Source organism: Primulina tabacum, chromosome 5, assembly GCF_025594145.1.
Source record: "Primulina tabacum isolate GXHZ01 chromosome 5, ASM2559414v2, whole genome shotgun sequence".
Taxonomy (NCBI): Eukaryota; Viridiplantae; Streptophyta; class Magnoliopsida; order Lamiales; family Gesneriaceae; genus Primulina; species Primulina tabacum.
Window position 1 is genome coordinate 15,016,519 of NC_134554.1, and position 19,885 is coordinate 15,036,403.

The 19,885-nt window shown below is 33.0% G+C and overlaps 2 protein-coding genes across 4 annotated transcripts; one reads left to right on the forward strand and one right to left on the reverse strand.

Moving 5' to 3' along the window:
- Positions 1-1,574: 1,574 nt before the first annotated feature.
- On the forward strand, positions 1,575-9,433 carry LOC142546962 (intermediate cleaving peptidase 55, mitochondrial). 3 transcript variants are annotated; one of them, XR_012820555.1, is made up of 15 exons: positions 1,575-1,794; positions 2,363-2,437; positions 2,561-2,824; positions 3,041-3,133; positions 3,930-4,136; positions 4,771-4,874; positions 5,194-5,260; positions 5,331-5,438; positions 6,435-6,527; positions 6,919-7,009; positions 7,135-7,205; positions 7,488-7,543; positions 8,073-8,133; positions 8,851-9,057; positions 9,237-9,433. XR_012820555.1 is itself a non-coding variant. In XM_075654970.1 (14 exons), the coding sequence occupies exons 1-14, from the start codon at positions 1,738-1,740 to the stop codon at positions 8,962-8,964; spliced, it is 1,461 nt and encodes a 486-aa protein (XP_075511085.1). In that variant the 5' UTR covers positions 1,575-1,737; the 3' UTR covers positions 8,965-9,205. The 3 variants fall into 3 exon arrangements, 1 of the variants encoding a protein (XP_075511085.1); XM_075654970.1 differs by lacking the exon at positions 9,237-9,433 and having other exon boundaries at positions 8,851-9,205; XR_012820556.1 differs by lacking the exons at positions 8,073-8,133; positions 8,851-9,057; positions 9,237-9,433 and having other exon boundaries at positions 6,919-7,051; positions 7,488-7,547.
- Positions 9,434-13,848: 4,415 nt separating this feature from the next.
- LOC142546964 (alkaline/neutral invertase A, mitochondrial-like) lies at positions 13,849-18,819 on the reverse strand. Its single transcript, XM_075654971.1, has 6 exons — positions 17,785-18,819; positions 16,973-17,132; positions 16,543-16,754; positions 15,121-15,614; positions 14,904-14,952; positions 13,849-14,517 (listed from the first exon to the last, which is right to left on the reverse strand). The coding sequence occupies exons 1-6, from the start codon at positions 18,517-18,519 to the stop codon at positions 14,191-14,193; spliced, it is 1,977 nt and encodes a 658-aa protein (XP_075511086.1). The 5' UTR covers positions 18,520-18,819; the 3' UTR covers positions 13,849-14,190.
- Positions 18,820-19,885: the final 1,066 nt, after the last annotated feature.

Genomic DNA, 19,885 nt, shown 5'->3' on the forward strand with positions numbered 1-19,885 from the left:
TTAATAGGAATAATATATATTTATCTAATATATAATTTAGTTTTAAATGAATTTAATGAATATTTAAATTTATGATTTATATATATTCAGTTCGAATAAGCTCTTGAGCTATTAATACATTCGTTAAATAAAACTCGAGCTCATCTCGACTCGATTACATTTCTATTTCTAAAGAAGAACTCTGCTGGGGTGCAATGATTATCCTACTCAGTAGAACAATCGAAACGTGACGTTTTGAGCTGATGTATAATTTAAAAGAATAGATAGCTAATTGTAAGCAACAAATGTTCGATCCTACAATTAATGTCATAGTTAAGGTCATAATGGGTCTGATTATAACTTGCCATTTGACAAGGCGATCTAACCTGCCGTTTGGGTAGGTTGAGATATAGCCAACACAACTCGTTATTTGTCGAGACAGGCCTGGGGTTGCAATCGAGCCCGATTAGAAAAAAAAATCATACTACTCGAGTTTGAGCTGGACTCAACTCAAATAGTAATTTTTGAGCTCGAGCTTGACTTGATAATTTATCGAGTTATTCGAACTCGAAAACTCGATTTCAAAATTTTTTTAGAAAATTTTAAATATAATTAATAAATAAATAAATATATCTCAATGTATCTATGACGAGCTACTCGACCAGACTCACCGGACTCATGAAATATTCGATCGTGGCCCATTTTGAATTTTAGTCGTAAAGATCAATTTTCATTGATTGCAAGGAGTATAATATTTGAGAGAATAATTATTGGGGTGTAATAATTGTCCTACTCGGTAGACCAATCGAAACGTGGTACTTGAGCTTATATATTATTTAAAATATTAGAGCTGCATCGTTACCAATAAATATATCTTTTGGTAAATGACAAATGTTAGATATTATAATTATGACAAAAACTTGTGTGAGACGGTCTCACGAGTCGTATTTTGCGAGACAGATATCTTATTTGGGTTATCCATGAAAAGTATTATTTTTTATGCTAAGAATATTATTTTTTATTGTGAATATCGATAGAGTTGACCCGTCTCACAGATAAAGATTCGTGAGACCGTCTCACAAGAGACATACTCTACAATTATTCTCTTAGCAAATATTATTAGATTATATGAATCTCTATTTTATAGGTCCCTCATGTTTTAAGGTATTCATCTCATACAATTTTCTCATAAATAAATATCTTTGATTTTATTTTAAACTAAAATTGTTGATTATCCAAATGATTCAACTTCTAGTTCAATTTGTAAGACATGCTAATGATATGAATCTAAATATTCAAACCATAAGTCTGTTAGATTTGAGAAGTCATGAATTAAAAATATATTTTGTAAATATTTTCTTAAAAAATATATTGTTTGATTGGAAAAATTGTTTAAAATTTTTTTTTTTAGTAGAAGCTAAAATTTGTTATTCCTGTTTTTTCCCAAAACATGAAACAAACAATTTTTTTAATTTTTTTTATAAAATAGTTTTTTTTTTGAAATGTTATAAAATAGTTTTAAAAAACACTTAAAAAATTCTTTTTTAGAAACTAAAATTTCTTATTTATGTTCTTTCCAAGAACATGAAACCAAACAATGCAGCAGCTGGACTAAACCCTAAAACGAATTAAAAATCCAAACTTTAAAATCCCAGTAATTTCTCGTACTGTTAAGCAATATACAATAAGAAAAAAAAAAATCCAATCCAATCCAATCCAATCCAATCACTTAAAGAGAGGAAACTAAAGCGACTAGTTATGCATATTGCTCGAAGAAATCTACTGCGCATATACCCATCCAATATCTTGAATCAAGTTCGTATTTTTCCAAGATACCCACTGTCATTTCTCTCTTTTTTGTTTAAACTCGTTTCCATGTTCTATGTTGATTCATTTTTTGCGTTGTTTTATATATTTTGCGTTGTTTTATATATTCATTTCCCTTGTTCGTAATTCAATTTGATTAATTGGTTGGTTTTGTCCCTGGGAGTTCTATGTGAGCCGGTTGATAAATTTTGGGGCGATGATCCAAGTTCAGAATGGTTTGCAGTTGACAGTAGAGTGGTTGTATATACTGTAAACAATTTTTTTTTTTAAATAAAATAAATTGAATTCACTTTTATTTGTGCAAGAACTGGTAGCTGAGCTTGTAATTCACTTCTGCTCGTTTTAAGTCATTTATCTACCATGTTATAGTCATGGGGTTATTTCTCTACGAGTCCATTGCACTTTGTTAGTTGTGAAATAAATCATCTTTTGGATTACATTTACGGTATATTATTTTAACGGTTGTAGATTAGTTCACGTTTTTTACGGAATATATTATAGAATTTATGTGACATGCATTTTCTTTAACTCATGTTTGTGAGCCATTGATTAAAAGGTAGTTAAGGCCAGTGCACATTCTACTTGGGCAGCCCGTGATGTGGGACAGCCATCGGCTGCTACACACCCTCAGGTGTTTCTGTGGAATCTGATACACGTTCTTTCATTACTCACGACACTGATGTACGCTATCATAGCAATTGAGAATTGACTATGGACAGGAAATGTTAAGCTTTTGCAATCAATTTTGTCGTAGATAATGAAGGAAGGAGAGATTACACCTGGCATAAGTAGTGAAGAATATATCTCCAGACGGAAGAAATTGTTGGAACTTCTTCCACAGAATAGCCTAGCAATTGTCGCATCTGCCCCAGTGAAGATGATGAACGATGTCGTGCCGTACACATTTCGACAAGATGCTGATTATCAATACATCACCGGCTGCCAACAGCCAGGTGGCATTGCAGTTTTAGGTCATGACTGTGGTTTATGCATGTTCATGCCAGAAGCAAAGCCTGATGTAAGCCAAAAGATTTCCATTACAATTTCCCTTATTTTTAAAAAATAATCTGTTAATTAACCTTCTTATAAGAAGATAACAGCGTGCATGTAATCCAAGATACAAGTAACTCCCTTTGAAGTATGACTTGTCTGAACCATGTAAATGACAAATACCAGATAAACTTTGAGAAAGAAGCTATCAAGTTCTAGTTGTAACAATTAGTTCATGTTTCAGGATGTCATGTGGCAAGGTGAGATTGCTGGAGTTGATGTAGCTCTTGGCACTTTCAAGGCTGACAAAGCTTACCCACTAAGCATGCTTGATAAGGTATTGATTGTCTTCCTCATAGTATAGTTCACACACTTTCAGCATATTTCATATGTGCATAAGTGAGATACGCTAGTAAACATAGTAATATTTCATACTAAATTCTAAATAGTTCAATAATTGTTGTATTTTCCTAATTTTTCTCCGGATTGAGGTTTCTTTCACGAGGTGAAGGTTAGAAATGGCTATTTCCATTGCTTTAATACTAATGTATTCCCCTCATCTTATCATCAAGAACTATCTTTCGTTTGTGATTTGATTGAAAATAACAGCTTATTTATCTATACTCCTGATGTCTCAACTGTTTGTAATTTCAACTATTTAAAGGCAAATTTTATGTTTGTACGGCATGTAGATTACAATTCATCATTAGCTTTGCAGCTCTGCCTGCAAAAACAAACAAGCAGTGATATGTTTCACCAACGTAAAAATATTGTTTATTCCAGATGATCTTTTTATTTGGAACTCATCAATTGTGCTAAAGGATCGCCTCGCCGGGTGTATAAAGTTTAGGAAGCGTGGATGAATATGTGATAAAGGTTAACTTTCTAATAAGATAATACAATGACAGAGTCTACATCTGAAATATAATATTTTCCAGTTTCCGGTTTAGTCGTTCACTATCTTTCCGAGAAATAAAATTTGAAAACTCGTTTACTTGCTTCCGTGCCAACCTTTCGTACATAGATCAAGTCCAGTGTTTGGGTTAGGCTTATAACTAACACTACTTCTCTGGCTTTAGAATTTATATTCTCTTATTTTTTTTCCTCCAATTCTCTTAACTTTCTTATTTCAGATTCTCTCAAGGATGATAGAAAGATCGTCCCAGTTGTTTCATAATATTAGTACATCTAAATCTATTTATACAAACTTGGAGGCATTTCAAAGGGCAACTTACAATGGCAAAGTCAAAGATTTTTCAGTCTATACTCACGAAGCACGATGGGTTAAATCTCAAGCAGAGCTCAACTTGATGAGACATTCTGCATCTATAGCTTGTCAGGTATTGAGTCCGTGTAAGGGTTAAACAAGCTTATTCTCGTGGATGCATTTTTTCTGTCCAGGCGTAGTCTCCGGCTCAAACTACACCTTTTGGTTATGTTCATGAGCTTACAGTTTGAATAGATGCTCTGGAATTTCCATGCATGCCCTTTTACCTTTTGAAAGTTATACTCTTAATAAGAGATCAAAACTCTAGCACAAGAATAGCGTTCTGATTTATCACACAATTTTTATATGGATGCTACTGGTTTTTTGAATGCAATTTCTTATATGATGCTACTGTTTTTTTGAAAAATTTATTTTATTGCTGTATCTTATTGCACACTCATCTTCGGAATCAGTGAGCTAATAGTTTCAGTAATTTTTGTTTCTTCTCTAGCCATCACATTTTCCATTGTCGGAAGTCGGAACTATTTTTAAAAACCAAGCTCACCATTAGTTTCTTCGGACTTGCTGCTCTCCTTTTTTCAAACTTCATGATTTGCCATTCTAAATTAGATATGTGCTTGGATAACCCAACTAAAAGGCATTGAACATTAAACTCACACTCCACTTTCTGACATGGGGTTATTTGCCTGCAAAGTATTTTCCTTCTTTTCCTCTGTGATAGTTTTTGCATATTTCATATTGGATAGGCTTTGCTCCAAACGATGATGCATTCAAAATTATTTCCTAGCGAAGGAATGCTTTCAGCAAAGTTTGAATATGAAAGCAGAATGAGAGGCGCGCAAAGAATGGCGTAAGTGTTTTCCTTTTTACTTGTAGAAGTTGGTAATGGGCAGAGCAACATCAAATCACAAATTTGCTTTCAAGTCCCTTTCTACAACATGAAAATATTACCTTGAAGCAAAATGTTAGTGTGGAGAAATTTAAACTTCCATGATGATGTAGATTGAAAAGTTTCTCTATTTTGAAAAATCTATCTTTATATTCATTTCCTTCAGTTGTTAACAAGGATATAAACTGTGTGATTACCTATTGAGTACCAGGCTGATGATTTTCATGTTTGAGTACCAGGCTGATGATTTTCATGTCATCTTCATTTTTTGTTTTCACAGGTTCAATCCTGTAGTTGGTGGAGGGCCCAATGGAAGTATTATACATTATGCAAGGAATGATCAGAGAGTGAGTCTGACTCCTCTAATATTTCCATTCAATTTCCATTTTCTAATTAACTCATGTAACTTGTGTACAGATACTGGAAGGAGACCTTGTCCTTATGGATGTTGGATGTGAGCTCCATGGTTATGTTAGTGACCTTACTCGTACGTGGCCACCTTGCGGAAGATTTTCGTCATCTCAGGTGTCTTTGCATTGTTACATCTTCACATAATTAATTAGGCAGCCTTTCTTCACCATAGCCTTGTAACTGTACTTTTTATAGAATTTTCAACTAGCAAATTTTTTACTTATGTTCGGCATTTTTGAAGATAGCTTTACTTCACTAATAAGAGCTCCAATATATTTGTGGCAGCCATTATAATACAATTTTAGGTTCCTTGATTGATTATTTCTATCAATTTTAGCTTTTGATAAAGTAAAAGATATTACGGCCAGGAAAATTTTATTGTTTAAGAATAAATAAGTAAGTATTAACTTAATCTACCCAACCGCGTAGTACAAACAAAAATATTTATTCTTTTGGCTATCAATTTGGAGCCACTTGCATGTGTGAGATCTATATATTAATCGATGGGATAAGTGTTAGATTCACGAGTTAGATTGGCAGGAGCAATCTCTAGAATCCGAACAACTAGTAGAACGATCTTGCATTTTGTTACTTCACGACAAGGATGCCATGTTCTTAAGCAGGTATTTTGAGCCTCCACCATGCTTGAAATATGAAATGAAAGATTAAAAAGTGACACATGTCAAGCTTCTTGGTTGGACACATTTAAACAAGTCTTTCTTGCAATCACCAATCCTGTAGGTCATCATTCATGTTGGTCCTAGATTGTGAAGGAGCATAACAAGGATGCCAAATATCCAACAAACGGGTGATTGTTATGTCCCACATGGACTATTGGAAAGAACGGTTTATATGTGGTGGCAATAAACTGCTCTTAATGTGTGACTAATTTTGTGTTTTCTCTGCTGTGATAAGATGCTTGAGGCTTTTAATTGTCCTCCTATCTAAGGGTTAAGGTGTGACTAATTTTGTGTTTTTTCCTGATGCGATAAGATGCTTGAGGCTTTTAATTGTCCTCCTATCAAATGTTAAACAGTTTCATTTTTAAAGCTTCAAATGATTTGCCCTTTGATGTTAATCTAGAGTAATGTTTTTCGTGTGATTATTCAGGAAGAACTTTATGACCTTTTATTGGAGACAAATGAGGAATGTGTAAAGCTCTGCAGACCAGGCACAAGCATTCGAGAAATACACAACTATTCGGTAAAGCTTGAACAGATCCGACGTGTCTTTCTTATGTTCTTATCGCTTAAATTAGATTACATCCTTGGATAGAAAGTAGTTTCTCAATTTTAGTTTTCCCTTGTTTTCAACTTGACATAGTAAAACAAATGATATCTAGGCACCTCTACCTTTATTTATATATTTTTCATGTTTATGTACTTAGATTGGGAATCATTTGGATATTGGTTGTTTTTTTCTTTTGAGAAATTATCAGTGCAATTCTTCTATGTTTTTGATGTGTTCCTCGCATTTTATTTGCTGTATCATATTTTACCTGTGTACCACGAACACTAATTTGATTATTTTGCTATCTCTGATCATCAATTGAGAAACGGCTTAATTACTATAAAGTTTCCTACATTTTGGTTAGGTCAATAAATTGCGGAGAGGATTTAAAGAAATCGGAATACTGAAAAAAGATCATCCTCAAAATTACCATTCGCTGAACCCAACCAATATAGGTTATTTCAACTATTTCACCCGCTTTTCTACTTAAATTTTAGGTATCAGAAATTTTGTTTCTGGATAAATCAGCTGTTGTATGTATCATGTCCTGATTTGCTGCCATTCATTAATTATATCCTAGGTCACTATCTTGGAATGGATGTTCACGATTGCTCAAAAATTAGCTACGACCGCCCCTTGAAGCCTGGTGTTGTAAGTTTTATAGTGATTTGACGTTTTAACTCTTTTATTATGAAATTGATTTAACAGTAGTAATTGGAAGAAGGATTGATTTTAACATTCATCCATGATCCATCAAGAAATTAATGTTAATTTGATGCACCCAAATTGTAGCACTGACTTGCTGTTCATTGTAGTCGTAAACAAAGGGTCAAGTAACAAAGAGACCTCCACCTGCTTTTCTAAATTTGTTCTCTGTTATCTGGCTTCTTCTTGTTTCTTTTGTAAATCTTATACTACTTTTTCCGTTGACAGGTAATCACTATTGAACCAGGAGTTTACATTCCTTCTAATTTTGATTGTCCAGGGAGGTACATTTGTCACTTTACTACCTAATTTATCTATGTTCACTTGCAAAACCCTAAACCAGACTCGATACTCATGCTGCATAAACCTTGTGGAGGAAATTGTTTTGATTGTTCGATGATCAACCTACATGTTAGAGCCTGATAACATAGTATGAAGATGCTTCCAGAAATATAAATAAACTTTTGGCTGTATTATCTAAGTGGATGTCTCTGCAACTCAATCAAAAGAAATCATGAATGTTTTGATGCTATTACAACACGAGACCAGTAATTTCTATTAAAGAGTGCTCGTTGTGTGGTCAAATATCTTTTACTTGATATTTTCTCCTGTTAGTAGAAAATGCTTACTTCTCCCACCATGTTGTAGTGGTAAGTTTTCTCTAAATCACTGAGTTCACTTCAAAATATCTCTTAATCCCATGTTTGCCCTGCGGGCCTTGTTTAAGCTGTGAACAGGATTGTTTGATTTTCATTTTGATCAAGCTATTAGTAATCACTTCAAATTATTCATGAGGTTGGGCATGATATGTAGGTATCAAGGAATTGGGATAAGGATAGAAGATGAAGTTCTCATCACAGAATCAGGATATGAGGTAACCCTTTGAAAAAGTAATCTTCGTGGATAATTGCTCCATCATTTGGGAGTCTTATCATTTTTTTATGGCTGGATGGTGTATCAACTCAATGGTATGTTAAAAGAGCAAATATCCAATGTGAAAATAAAGTGGTGAGAACCCCCTTTGTGTTTGTTGAATACATGCAAATTGAGCCCAGTGACAACTTTAGCTTTGTGAAATAGCAAGCTATCCCTCAACACCAATATTTTTTCATTTATAGATGATAACATCATGAGCGGCACAGTATGTTTTCTGGATGCTTAAAAGTATGCCAAAGGCCTACGAGTGTCTGGTTAAGTATTCCTAATGTTTCTGGAAACGTCGTGAAAAATTGCTTGTTGCAAAGAATCTGATAGACCATTCTCACGAGTTTTTTGTCCTTTAAAAAGTTAATTGAAAAAACTATGTAATTGTTAGAGGGAAGTAAATTGGTCTGATTCATGCGAGTTATAATGTAATGATCAACCGACAGTATAGGCTCTATCACAAAAGCTCTTCGGAATCATAGAGGGGCGATCTTCCATTTGGTTTTTTCACACACCACAGGATGCTATATCCAACTCCACCTCTCTCTAACTGTTCTTTTTTTGCTGCCGAAGGCTACTGGGAACTTCACGAACATCAATGTCATCTCACATATGACAATTGACTAAAATCTGTTGGCATGATTTCGAATTACCATATTCTATGTAGGTACTTACTGGTTCAATGCCGAAAACTATTAAGCACATGGAGTCCTTGATTAACAATTTGTGTAATGGAAATGGAGTGGAGACTCAAAACCTGATGACAGCGACTATTACTTGATCAATCCCATGAATTCAAAGATCAAGAGTATCATTTTCAAGAAATGAAGCCCTCTTAACTTCAAGAAACTTGCTCACAAAAGGAAACAGGAAGGTATTTCATTACCCGTCATGCGCATATTTTTCTGCATTATTTTCTTGAAAAAGCTTTCCTCTCTCGATGGCCAGCTCTTAGTATGAGTCCCTTTACTTGGGGGTATGAGGTGAGTGGATTTCGATCTTAACGTTCCTGTCTTCTTGTTCTCAGTTAAATTTTTTTTTTTTTGTAAACAGATGATTAAAGCACAAATTTTCCATGGGGTAGACATCTGGACTTGAATTTGTTCCAATTATTATTTTGAAATACCGATGGAATTTATCTAACTTTGAGGCTCAGCGTGCCAAAAACAAGGTGATAGTGATGCAGATTTGTTGAAATTATAGATTTTGTAAAAGCCAAAACATCATGTTGTTGTTTGTCCAAAAACAAGGTGATAGTGATGCACATTTATTTGTTTTAAAGGTTAATTGCATATGTCACACATGTGAAATTTCAATATTACTAAAGTCAAATCATGAAAAAATAATATATTAACTCCATGTGTTTTTAAATATTGAGCACACATACTTCTAAAGACACGTATTAACGAAAGTGTGCGCGCTCAAGATTTTAACTCTTATTTTAAATTATTTTTTATTTATCTTAATAACTCGATTTTTATGGCTTTCTTATTTTTATCATGACTATAAAATTATCTTGTCATCATATTCATTATGGACGTTTGTATTTTTTTATCAATCATTTGTGTATTTTTTTCAAATAATATCTTCTCATCATCTTATTTTAGATTTTATTTTGTTTCTCCATCATCATTTTGGGTATTAGTTCATGTTCTATTGTTAGAACTATTTATAAATTTTTTTGTTAATAATAGATAAGACTTGTGAGTTTCAATAATTTTTTGTTCAATTTTGAAAATAGTTTTATATTATTTTCACGTTTTCTAAAGTCATGTTCTTTATCTGTTTAATCTCGAACAATTGATGCAAGATGCATATCATGAATTTGATTTATTCTCCACTTGATGGACATGTTTCCAAGTAGTAATACGATTTTCTGTAATTGCTTAAAAATATTGTATCCTTTTTATATAAATAAATAGATTAATTTTAATATATCTACTTGTAAGAAAAAATTTAGAAACATATATTTTATTTTTTTGTAGTAAATGAAATTTAAATGAAGATAAATAAAATCGCTTGAACATAGTTCCGATTGCTAATAGTTTCGGTTACAGTTGAACAAAAATTTAGTCATTAAATTTAAAGAATGGCAAAAACTTATGTGAGACGGTCTTACGAGTCATATTTTGTGAGACAGATATCTTATTTAGGTCATCCATGCAAAAATATTATTTTTTATGTTAAGAATATTATTTTTTATTGTGAATATCGGTAGGGTTGGACCCGTCTCATAAATAAAGATTCGTGAGATTTTCTCGTAAGAGACTTACTCAAAGAAAAAATAATAATATAATATACGAGACAAGGGCTTAATATTTATGTATTATGAGATTTTAAAATTAATTTACAATTCTAGTTTCAATTTCATATGGTTCAGCTTTTGTACTTGGGACTGGAACCGGAAACGAACTATATGTCCATGGTTATGATTCTGATTTTGGAATTTAAAACCAAGAAAAGATTTTAATTCTGATTTTGGTTCCATGATTTTTGATAAATATGGTCGGATTTATTTTTAGATATGTGATGTCTAAATATTAAATAATCTGTAAATGTTTATTCTATGAGTACCACTCGTTTTCAAATTTGCTTCACTTGAAATTCTTTAAAAGTGTTGATCGCTCTCTCCAGGTAACTCACTTTTTATTCTCGAAAATGAATAAATAGCTATATATTTTTCACAATACATATATATATATATATATATCTCATTATTTTAATAAATCTTTTCAAGTATCTCTAATTATTTCAAATAAAAACATATGATATTTTCTTATTTTAGCCCGATCTTAATAATTTAATTTTTTTAAAAGAAATACAGAGGTCAATTTTTCAGTTTTTGTGAAATTTACATAATGAAAGACAAAGTAAGCGGTTCATAATGAGCTTTGTCATAATGAAAACTTTATCTATATCCCATACTTTATATTTTGTATAGAGAATGTCTCTTGTGAAACAGTATCACGAATTTTTATATGTGAGAAGTGTCAATCATACCGATATTTACAACAAAAATTATACTCTTAGCATAAAAAGTAATATTTTTTTATGGATGACCCAAATAAGAGACACGTCTCAAAAAATACGACCCGTTAGACCGTCCACACAAGTTTTTACCTTTTGTATAATATAATATAAACATATAAATTGATTTCAATTAATGCATAAACTCTATTTGATACATGACTTGATATAAAATATATTTAATGGAGTGATATCTTTATTTTAAATAATATTAATAATATTTTAATAATTTTTACTCTAAATCAAGATATGTTGGGTCTGAAAATGCAAGCAATAATAGTTATTATGTTAGTAATATTTTATTGAGTGTGTAGTTGAAAGAAGAAGAATTTTTAAATAAGCAAACCTTGCTGAAACTCAAATTCCAACACAATCAAGTTTTTGGTGCAGTTGTTTGTTTTGAGCAACCAGAATCTAAGACGGTTGAACAACCAACAAAAGAGCTAAAACATATATTTATGTCAGCTTGACTGGTTCGGATGTTGTCTAGGCAAAATATTTGTCGCAAAATCGAGCCGAGTGCATTTGAAACAACAACCAGTTTGAAAAGAGCAGTCCTTGTATTTTGGTCATGTCTTTCAGCTCGATAATCTACATTGAATGATTCAGCATGGGTTACGAAGTTAAGACAATGATCACAAATTATCTTCACAAGTTGAATCCTAAATCCGAGCTTAAGCAGGAGAAATGTCTCGATGAAGTTGCTAGTTTTGCGCTAGTTCTGCACTGAATAAAGAACAAGTTACATCTTGTATAATATGGTATTTTGAGCATATCTCTCTTATAAAAACTCAAAATTGAGTGATTATTGATCATATGAAAATCCAAGACAATATCTATAACTTTCACGTTCATCACTTTGCCTAAAAATTGACAAATTAAGACCTATAACTATGTAAACAAACTACCCGACTTGGACTAACTTGGCACCAGTTGGACTGGGATTGGCCCGACTTTTGACAGCCTGACTTGACCAGCTTGGTCAACTCAACTTGGTCAACTAGCACAATAAAATCAGCTCGATTTCAGAAAAATTCCAGCAACACGAATATGATCGTTTCAATGTCAGAAATGGTCTATAATCTTTCCAGACGATCATTGGAGGCTATAATACAACATTTTGAAGATCAAATAAGAGCTTTTGATGAGGATTTAAAGCATGATCAAATTATAAAAAGAAAGATGAGCTGAAATGAGAGCAAGCCCAAGAAAGTTAGTTGTGAGGAACGAAATGAGAGATGAGCTTTCAAATATAAAGTATCCACTCGAAGAGAAGTTTGTAGAACGCTGTATCATGTTTAAATATTGAAAAATACATTATTTGAAAAATCAAAGAGAGCTCACTCACCCAAAATATAGATGTTCTTCAAAGGATAAATGAGAGAGTTTTTGCTCAAAGACAATAAAGAACGTGTAAATTGGTTGTTGATTTGTTGTCAAAAACATTGAGAGTGTGCTAGGATTTCTTACCGAGAGTGTGTCATCGGTTGGTTTGGTATTGTACAACGAGTTTGTATAATTCAAAGTCTTCTAATGAATTTTTCTGACCACGGAAGAAAGGGTGGCACAATAGTTGTTAATCTCCCAACATCCATAAAAAATTTGCGCATCTTTAATTTATCCCATTTATTTATTCTTGCTATTTTTAGATGCATTGTTGAAATATTTTACGTGTTCTATCAAATGCCAAAATGTTTCATACAAAGGGTTTGATAAAATGTTTCAACCAATTTTTTTACTATTTCAACTTGCATTCTTTTCAAATCATTTATAAAATGTTTATTCGGTTTTTAGAGGGTTATGTTGAATTTATTCCGTATTGTTTAGAACCTAACTCAATATAATTTTTGATTCGTAATATTTCAAGAATCGAGCTATTATAGCTCTTAAATTCTTTTAGTGTTATTCATGCTTACTCTAAACATATTTTCGATCTCAACAAGATACATCTCGTTTTAAACTTCAAATTTCTAATGTAATTCACGATATAATTAAAAATTTGAAAATTGACAACTTTTATGATTTTGAATTTAAAAATATTTTTAGTATTAATTATAACATAAATCTATTTAGTAGATTCTCACTCAGAGCTAACTCTTTTTTTATGAATATAATACATGTTATATTATCTTATTTTGCCCTTTCATTGTAATTTATTTGAAAAAAACATCCCTATCAATTTTTATGGTTATTTAAAAATATATACAAATTAACGACAATGTTGAGAATTCTCAATTGAAAAACTTTGCCTATAGTTCACAGTAATATATAAATTAATTTTAATTAATGCATAAATTCTATCTAATAAAAAATTCTGTTTTAACTTGAAATCTTTTAAAAATGTGGATCACTTGGTCCGGTTAACATACCATCTTTTCTCGAAAATGAATAAAATTTTAATATTTTATAATTTCTTCTCTATTTCTATTTCTATTTTAGCTCTTGCCATAGTAATTTAGTTTATAAAAACATTCCCGACTATTTTTTAGGATTTTTTGAAATATATACAAACTAAAGACAAAATTAACAATTTATAATATAAAACTTTGCTCGTGATCCACGCTTGTATAAGATATATAGATTGCATGTAAACGTAGATTTTATTTATTTTTAGAGACACGGTACTCATATACATATGTGAGAGAAGAAAATAATATTTTGAACAGTATTCATAGCATCAAAGCATAGGCAAATATATGCTTCTTGCTCTATAAAATTGATTACGTAATAAAAATATCAAATTCCAAGTCTTGTAAATGAAATACATCGATATAAACTTGTGTGGTTAAAATAAACTACGAGGCCACTCTTATAAATTTGAGGGCACTTCCACCTAAGAGCATCCCAAGTCGAAGCAACGATATGTGTGAAACAGACTTGTGCAAGTTGTTTCGTATAAAAATAACATCATGGGATGCTCGTAAAGCTACCTAATGTAGAGCAGAAACCGGATCATGTCTATTGGAGAATCTGGCTTTCTTCAGACTATAATCTGTGACTTGGCAAGCCTACGGGAGCACTTCTTCCGACTTGAGTTGCTCAAAGCACAGACACATGTTTCAAGAAGATCATAGTCTTCTTTCCAAAACAAAAGGGATGCCATTTCAGGATTATCTAGCAGCATTTTAGATGTCAGATATCCAGCGATAGACCATGTTTGGTACAGTCTAGCTTGCTTTCCTATGAACTTTCCATTCCTTGTGTCGTAATACTCAGGCCATTGATCTGTTTGAAGCCTTTTCTCGGCTAAAGTGATTGCTTCCTTGGCCAGTTCTGTTCTACCCATCTTCATGCATGCCAATGTGAACTGAGAGAATATGAGAAGAATTCAAGAAAGGTTCTTATTGATCACCTTCAATGACAAAGTATAATACTCGTCTTTCATTTCTCTCTGATTATTCGTGGTCGATCAATATAGATTCATGAGAATCTGGTACTCGACATAACATACTTGGAGTATATGTTTTCGAGTTATGTGGACCAAATATACAAGAATTCACCCTCTGAAGTTTATAACAACATTAACATGATATTTATGGCTCTTTTACTTCATTTTCATCAGAATGGGTTAATGTTATTTAACACCATCTGTTCATCAACTAAAACAAAATGAAGAATTGATTACTGTAGCTACGGGATTCCATTCCAACAAGCTCTTGCAAATGAAAAAAATAATTTCCAAGCTATTCTTACCTGCCATAGCAGTGTTGGCCACGATCCACCATTATGGTACGACCAAGGTCTGCAAAAATTCAAATAAATGACATTCAGGACAGTATTTTAGCATTTAAAATTTTCAAGCCTGCTTCATGATTACACGTATGGACAGAGTTATACATGTTTGTGGCAAATAACCTTCACATACACTGGAAATTGAAAACAACACATGACACAAGTTGTGGGAACTTACGTATTCTTTGGATCACTGCCGGTGATTATTCGCCATTCTTCTGACTCCAGAGCAGGGTAACATATCTTCAAAGGCATTTGACCGATAAGATCATCCCATTTTGCTTCTATAAGATTAAGTATAGCCTCATTCTGTTTTGGAGTACCCAAGGACGACACTATGGACCAGAGATTTCCGAGTGTGAAGAACCTAAAGTCCATGTGAGCTGGCTGCAAATTGCCGATAAGATAACCTCCCGTCTCGGGAATCCAATGCATCAACCATTGAGGAATTTGTTCAGGGTATATATTAAACTTGTTAGTGGCTTCCGTGGAATATTCCTCAGTCTTATATCGGTAGATTTCATTAATTTTCTTCAGATCAACCCAGTAATATTCGCGAATATGAAATGACAGCGCACTGAGCCTATTGCTGATAGCCCTGACCAAATTTTTGGATCCATCATCTAATGTAAGCATCTCACGCGCACACCGAAGTGCTGAGTAAAACAAGGCCTGCAATATAAACATGTCAAGAGCAAGCCTTTGAAGTTCCAAAGTTTCTATCTCCAAACAATTGAGTGCATGCATTTGCTAGTGAAATTTCTAGGAAATTTTTGATAGCTTAATCACACATACGATAGTGAACCAAATATGCAATTTTTAATTGACATCCCGAGACAAATTGCACTTTGTTTTGTTCTCTATTTTCCAAAAATTGAAAAATGAACTTCTTGGACAGTTTTTATAAAATCAAAATATCATACAAGCATTGTTCCAGTACATAACCATACACCAAACTAAAAACTATCGAAGTGCAAGAGGAGGCTCTGTCACTTCTTATATCTTCACTGGGAATTGTGTTCTATAATGTGAAGCATTTTCTCGTAGATTCTTGCTTGCAGCCTGAACTATGTTTCAAAGAGGATTAATGGCCATCAAATAAATTGTCATATCCTTGCCCAGGGCTATGATTATGATATTAAAGAGAGAGTCAATGAACCTTCTCCCCTCCTCCCAAAGCAAGTGGATAGGAAGAAGGGCTAATGGATAGAGAGGGGGAACTATCTCAGGTGACACTCACACAACAGATGTTTTTCTTGCATGGAGTAGTTAAAAACAACGAACCATACAGAAAATAGCACAATCAGACAACTTTAATTATGGATTTAGAGAAAATGAACTTTAGATGTCATTGTGCCTAGATTTCAGAATTCACGAGGACATATATGAGCTTTTCTTCACCGACCTTAACAGCTAAAATTAATGAGAATTGCTATCAATTTCAAAAAATTCAAATAGATAGTTATGTATCAGAAAAGAAAGTCCACGAGACTTTTGAGCGACCAATAAAAGTAAAGAAAACAGTATGTAAAAAAGGCCCAAAATAAAAATGGCTAAGATATTTATATGTAAACATACAAAAACTGGCGGAAGAACTCACTTGAATCTCTAAGGGATGCCCATGAATACCCATTCGTCGATCTATCATACAAGAGCCATCAGTGACAAGCAATGAAGGAAACATATCGAAACCATCAGACAAGCAAAGGTTTAGAATAAGTTTTATCCCTGTCTGAACATCCACACGTTCCTGTAATGCATAGTCACCGGTAAGCTTCCCATAAGCTCTTAGTAAGATGATCCACCATAGTCCTACACAAAACTTACAATTTTAATTTTAAAGAACTAGTAAGTCGATTTGACACAAATGGGCGCTCTAATTCATATGCAGTTGAATTAAACAAAGCTCATTTTCATAAGAAATGAAACTAGGAAGGGACAGAGATAAGAAAAGAGATCAAATAAGGCCACATATTATTCAAACTCAAATATAACTACCAATCACCAGCATTAACTAGAAACACACGTACCAGAGTCGACAGGTGCAACACGGCCAATGGCTGACTCTCCAAAATCAGGATCTAAAACTTCTTCAAACTTGTTATCATCTAAAGCTACGACTCTAACTTTAAAACTTGCTGGCATCAATCCCTGTCCAGGGCTGTAACAGTCCACTGTTTTCTCCCAACTCTAGTAAAAAATAGGAGGGCATTAGGAACAAGAAATTTAAATGAGAAGAATTATGAACCAAATCACACCCTAAGTGACCTCCACCAAGATCAGTAAGATAAATATTTTAGTAAACGAAGAACTAAGCCTGAGCAACAAATCATTTTCGTACTTACCTCATTGGTTTAACGTTATCATCTTTTAACCATGTAGTTGCTCTAAGAAAATTAATAGCACATTGTAGACTGAAACTTAAAATGAAATTGCAACAAAGAGAAACCAGCATTACATTTCTAACTCGACATGCATTTATGTATACATTTAAAATGTACTTTAGTTCTCATCAACCGAAACCTGCAGCATACACTCATATGCCAGAGTAAAATATAGAGTCAAAGGTCTTCTCTGTTGCAATAAATAAGAAAGCATTTAAAATTGTAAATCTTCTCATAATTAAATTCATTCAACCTCCCAGCCACCGCCACCACATTGGAATTCCCAGAAAACTAATAGAGCCTCGATCTTTTAAAATGGAAAAGTTTACAAGTTTCTAAACAATATTCCTATATAATGCCACCAGACACTGAGATTCGATTCCTCAGCCGTATTTGATTGATCCCAATTGTCATCGGCATATGCGTACGTAAATGGACAAAATTGAAAATCATAATACCTGTAGCTGCAGGGTGTGAAGCAGAAAATTCCTCACAATCTCCCCTTCCCCCTTCAGCAAAAAAGCGAAAGCCGACGGTACAAAATCTCTTATAAACACCTGATCATAGTTAAGAGGCAACTTGTCATTAGGATCATTCGCAGCCATAGTCCCCAGAGGACTCCCACAATACGTCACAATGGCGTTCCTCAGCAGCCTCCACGCCTCCTTTTCCACCTCAGACTCTTCTTTACCGGCTCTCACTCTCTTTGTTTCATCTGTTCTCTCATTTTTTACATCATTTCCGAGATTTCCACATTCTATCTCATCGTCATTTACCGCTGCATTTGAATCCAAATCCATCTTCTCCACCGCCAATGGCTTGGCATTAAGCCCACCATGCACATAAATTCTCTCGAAATTCTTGTCATGCACGTGGGTTTCAACAGAAGTTGACAAATCCCTGATATTTGATGCAGCACTCACAATCACAAAATGGCTTCTTGGGCAAGAATCTCGACAGAGGATGTTTGACAAAATACCCGACCGACTCCAATTCCCGTTTTGGGAAGAATATGATCTCCGCGCATTGTTGAATATGGTCTTAAACCCCGAAAACCGAGAGGAACACGTGTGAAACTTGTCGGTTCTAAATTGAAAATTAGAACAAACCGAAAACTTGGAGGATTCGGGGAAAGGAACAACCAAAAAAGGCGCGTTCTTAGAAGGCAAAAAGATTCTACAACCGGGCTTCATGTTAAAAAAATCTGACCAATTTATTCCAAAAACTATTATTATCACGAACCAGAAACGAAACAAAGAAAAAATATCCGCAACAGCCCGTAAAATATGTACAAGAATCAGATACTACGCCACTAAAATCTAGTTCTTGGTCACCGACATATATATCTATATGTATAACAAACGGATATAAGAAATGTGGCGAGGGCAAAAATTCGAGGAAACACAATCAGATTTTGTGGGAAAGAAATAACGTGTGTTCTTGAAAAATGGGCAATGGTCGATTGTGGCTTGTGGTGGTACAAGCAATCCCTGTTAATAATAGCCGCGGCTTCACCAAGTGGGGTATCGGGTATCCTATTGCATTTTGAAAGAAATCTTTCCCTGAAAATTTGTATAGCCCTGCCGACCCACGTTCGAGAATTGAATAGATACGGTCTCACAGATTTTTATCCGTCAAACGGGTCAATCTTATCGATATTCACACTAAAAAAGAATAATCTTAGCATAAAAAGTAATACGACCCGTGAAATTATCTCAAATAAATTTTTGTCTAAAAAATTTGGACTTTTTTAAAAAAATTATTTTTAATGAACATAATTGGACATATTTTGTTTTCATAAAAGACAAAAAGAATATGGTCCATATGAGATTTCACGTTTTTAATTAAAATATTTATAAATCTTTTTGTCAATATTTAGATTAAATAATAGCCTTGTACTTTTGGCAATATATACTTGGCAATAATCTAACGCACATGTTGCATATGTAGACTATTTTTTGTCTCAAACAATTTTTGTTTAAAAATTAGAAATGTCATTAGCATTTTGATTAAGTAACATCAAGCGTGTCAAATAATGACACATGTCAGCTTACATCCAAACAAAATTTAAATTAAATGTTTATAAAAAGATCAGTCACATTTTATCTTAAAAATAGATCAGTTCGTCGTAACTCCATAAAAAAAATAGAAATGATTTTTATGAGATTATTTGACAAATAACTAGAAACGATATTAAATAGGTTGATTATTTGTTGTTTTTAAAGTTTATAGTGTTTTAAAATAGCTTTTTTTTTTTGGTATTTTTGGTAAGGGGCAATAGGTTTATGTAACCTTCTCTATTAAAATATGTCATAAATAGTACATGTTGAGTGTATTTATAATTTTCTTCATATATGTCGATTTATTAATTTTAATTTGTCTGAATAGTTTTATTTTTTATTTTTTATTATGCTTATTATTTATTTATCTTTTGCTCTTTAGAATCGGTATGTTATTAAAATTTGAGGTTATTAAAAAAAAAATGGTGTAACCTTGAGAGAGTATAGGTAGAGGTTTTCCCATCTCCCTTCCGTTATAGTTTAGACAAAAACTTTTGTG

Excerpts from the sequence above, each read along its gene's own strand:
- LOC142546962 (XM_075654970.1), top strand. The coding sequence starts at position 1,738 with ATGCATATTGCTCGAAGAAATCTACTGCGCATATACCCATCCAATATC. Across the intron at positions 3,134-3,929 it reads CACTAAGCATGCTTGATAAG|ATTCTCTCAAGGATGATAGA; the intron begins GTATTGATTGTC and ends TTCTTATTTCAG. Across the intron at positions 7,010-7,134 it reads GCTGAACCCAACCAATATAG|GTCACTATCTTGGAATGGAT; the intron begins GTTATTTCAACT and ends ATTATATCCTAG.
- LOC142546964 (XM_075654971.1), bottom strand. The coding sequence starts at position 18,519 with ATGAAGCCCGGTTGTAGAATCTTTTTGCCTTCTAAGAACGCGCCTTTT. Across the intron at positions 17,133-17,784 it reads TTCACACCCTGCAGCTACAG|AGTTGGGAGAAAACAGTGGA; the intron begins GTATTATGATTT and ends ATTTTTTACTAG. Across the intron at positions 14,518-14,903 it reads GGCCAACACTGCTATGGCAG|TTCACATTGGCATGCATGAA; the intron begins GTAAGAATAGCT and ends ATATTCTCTCAG.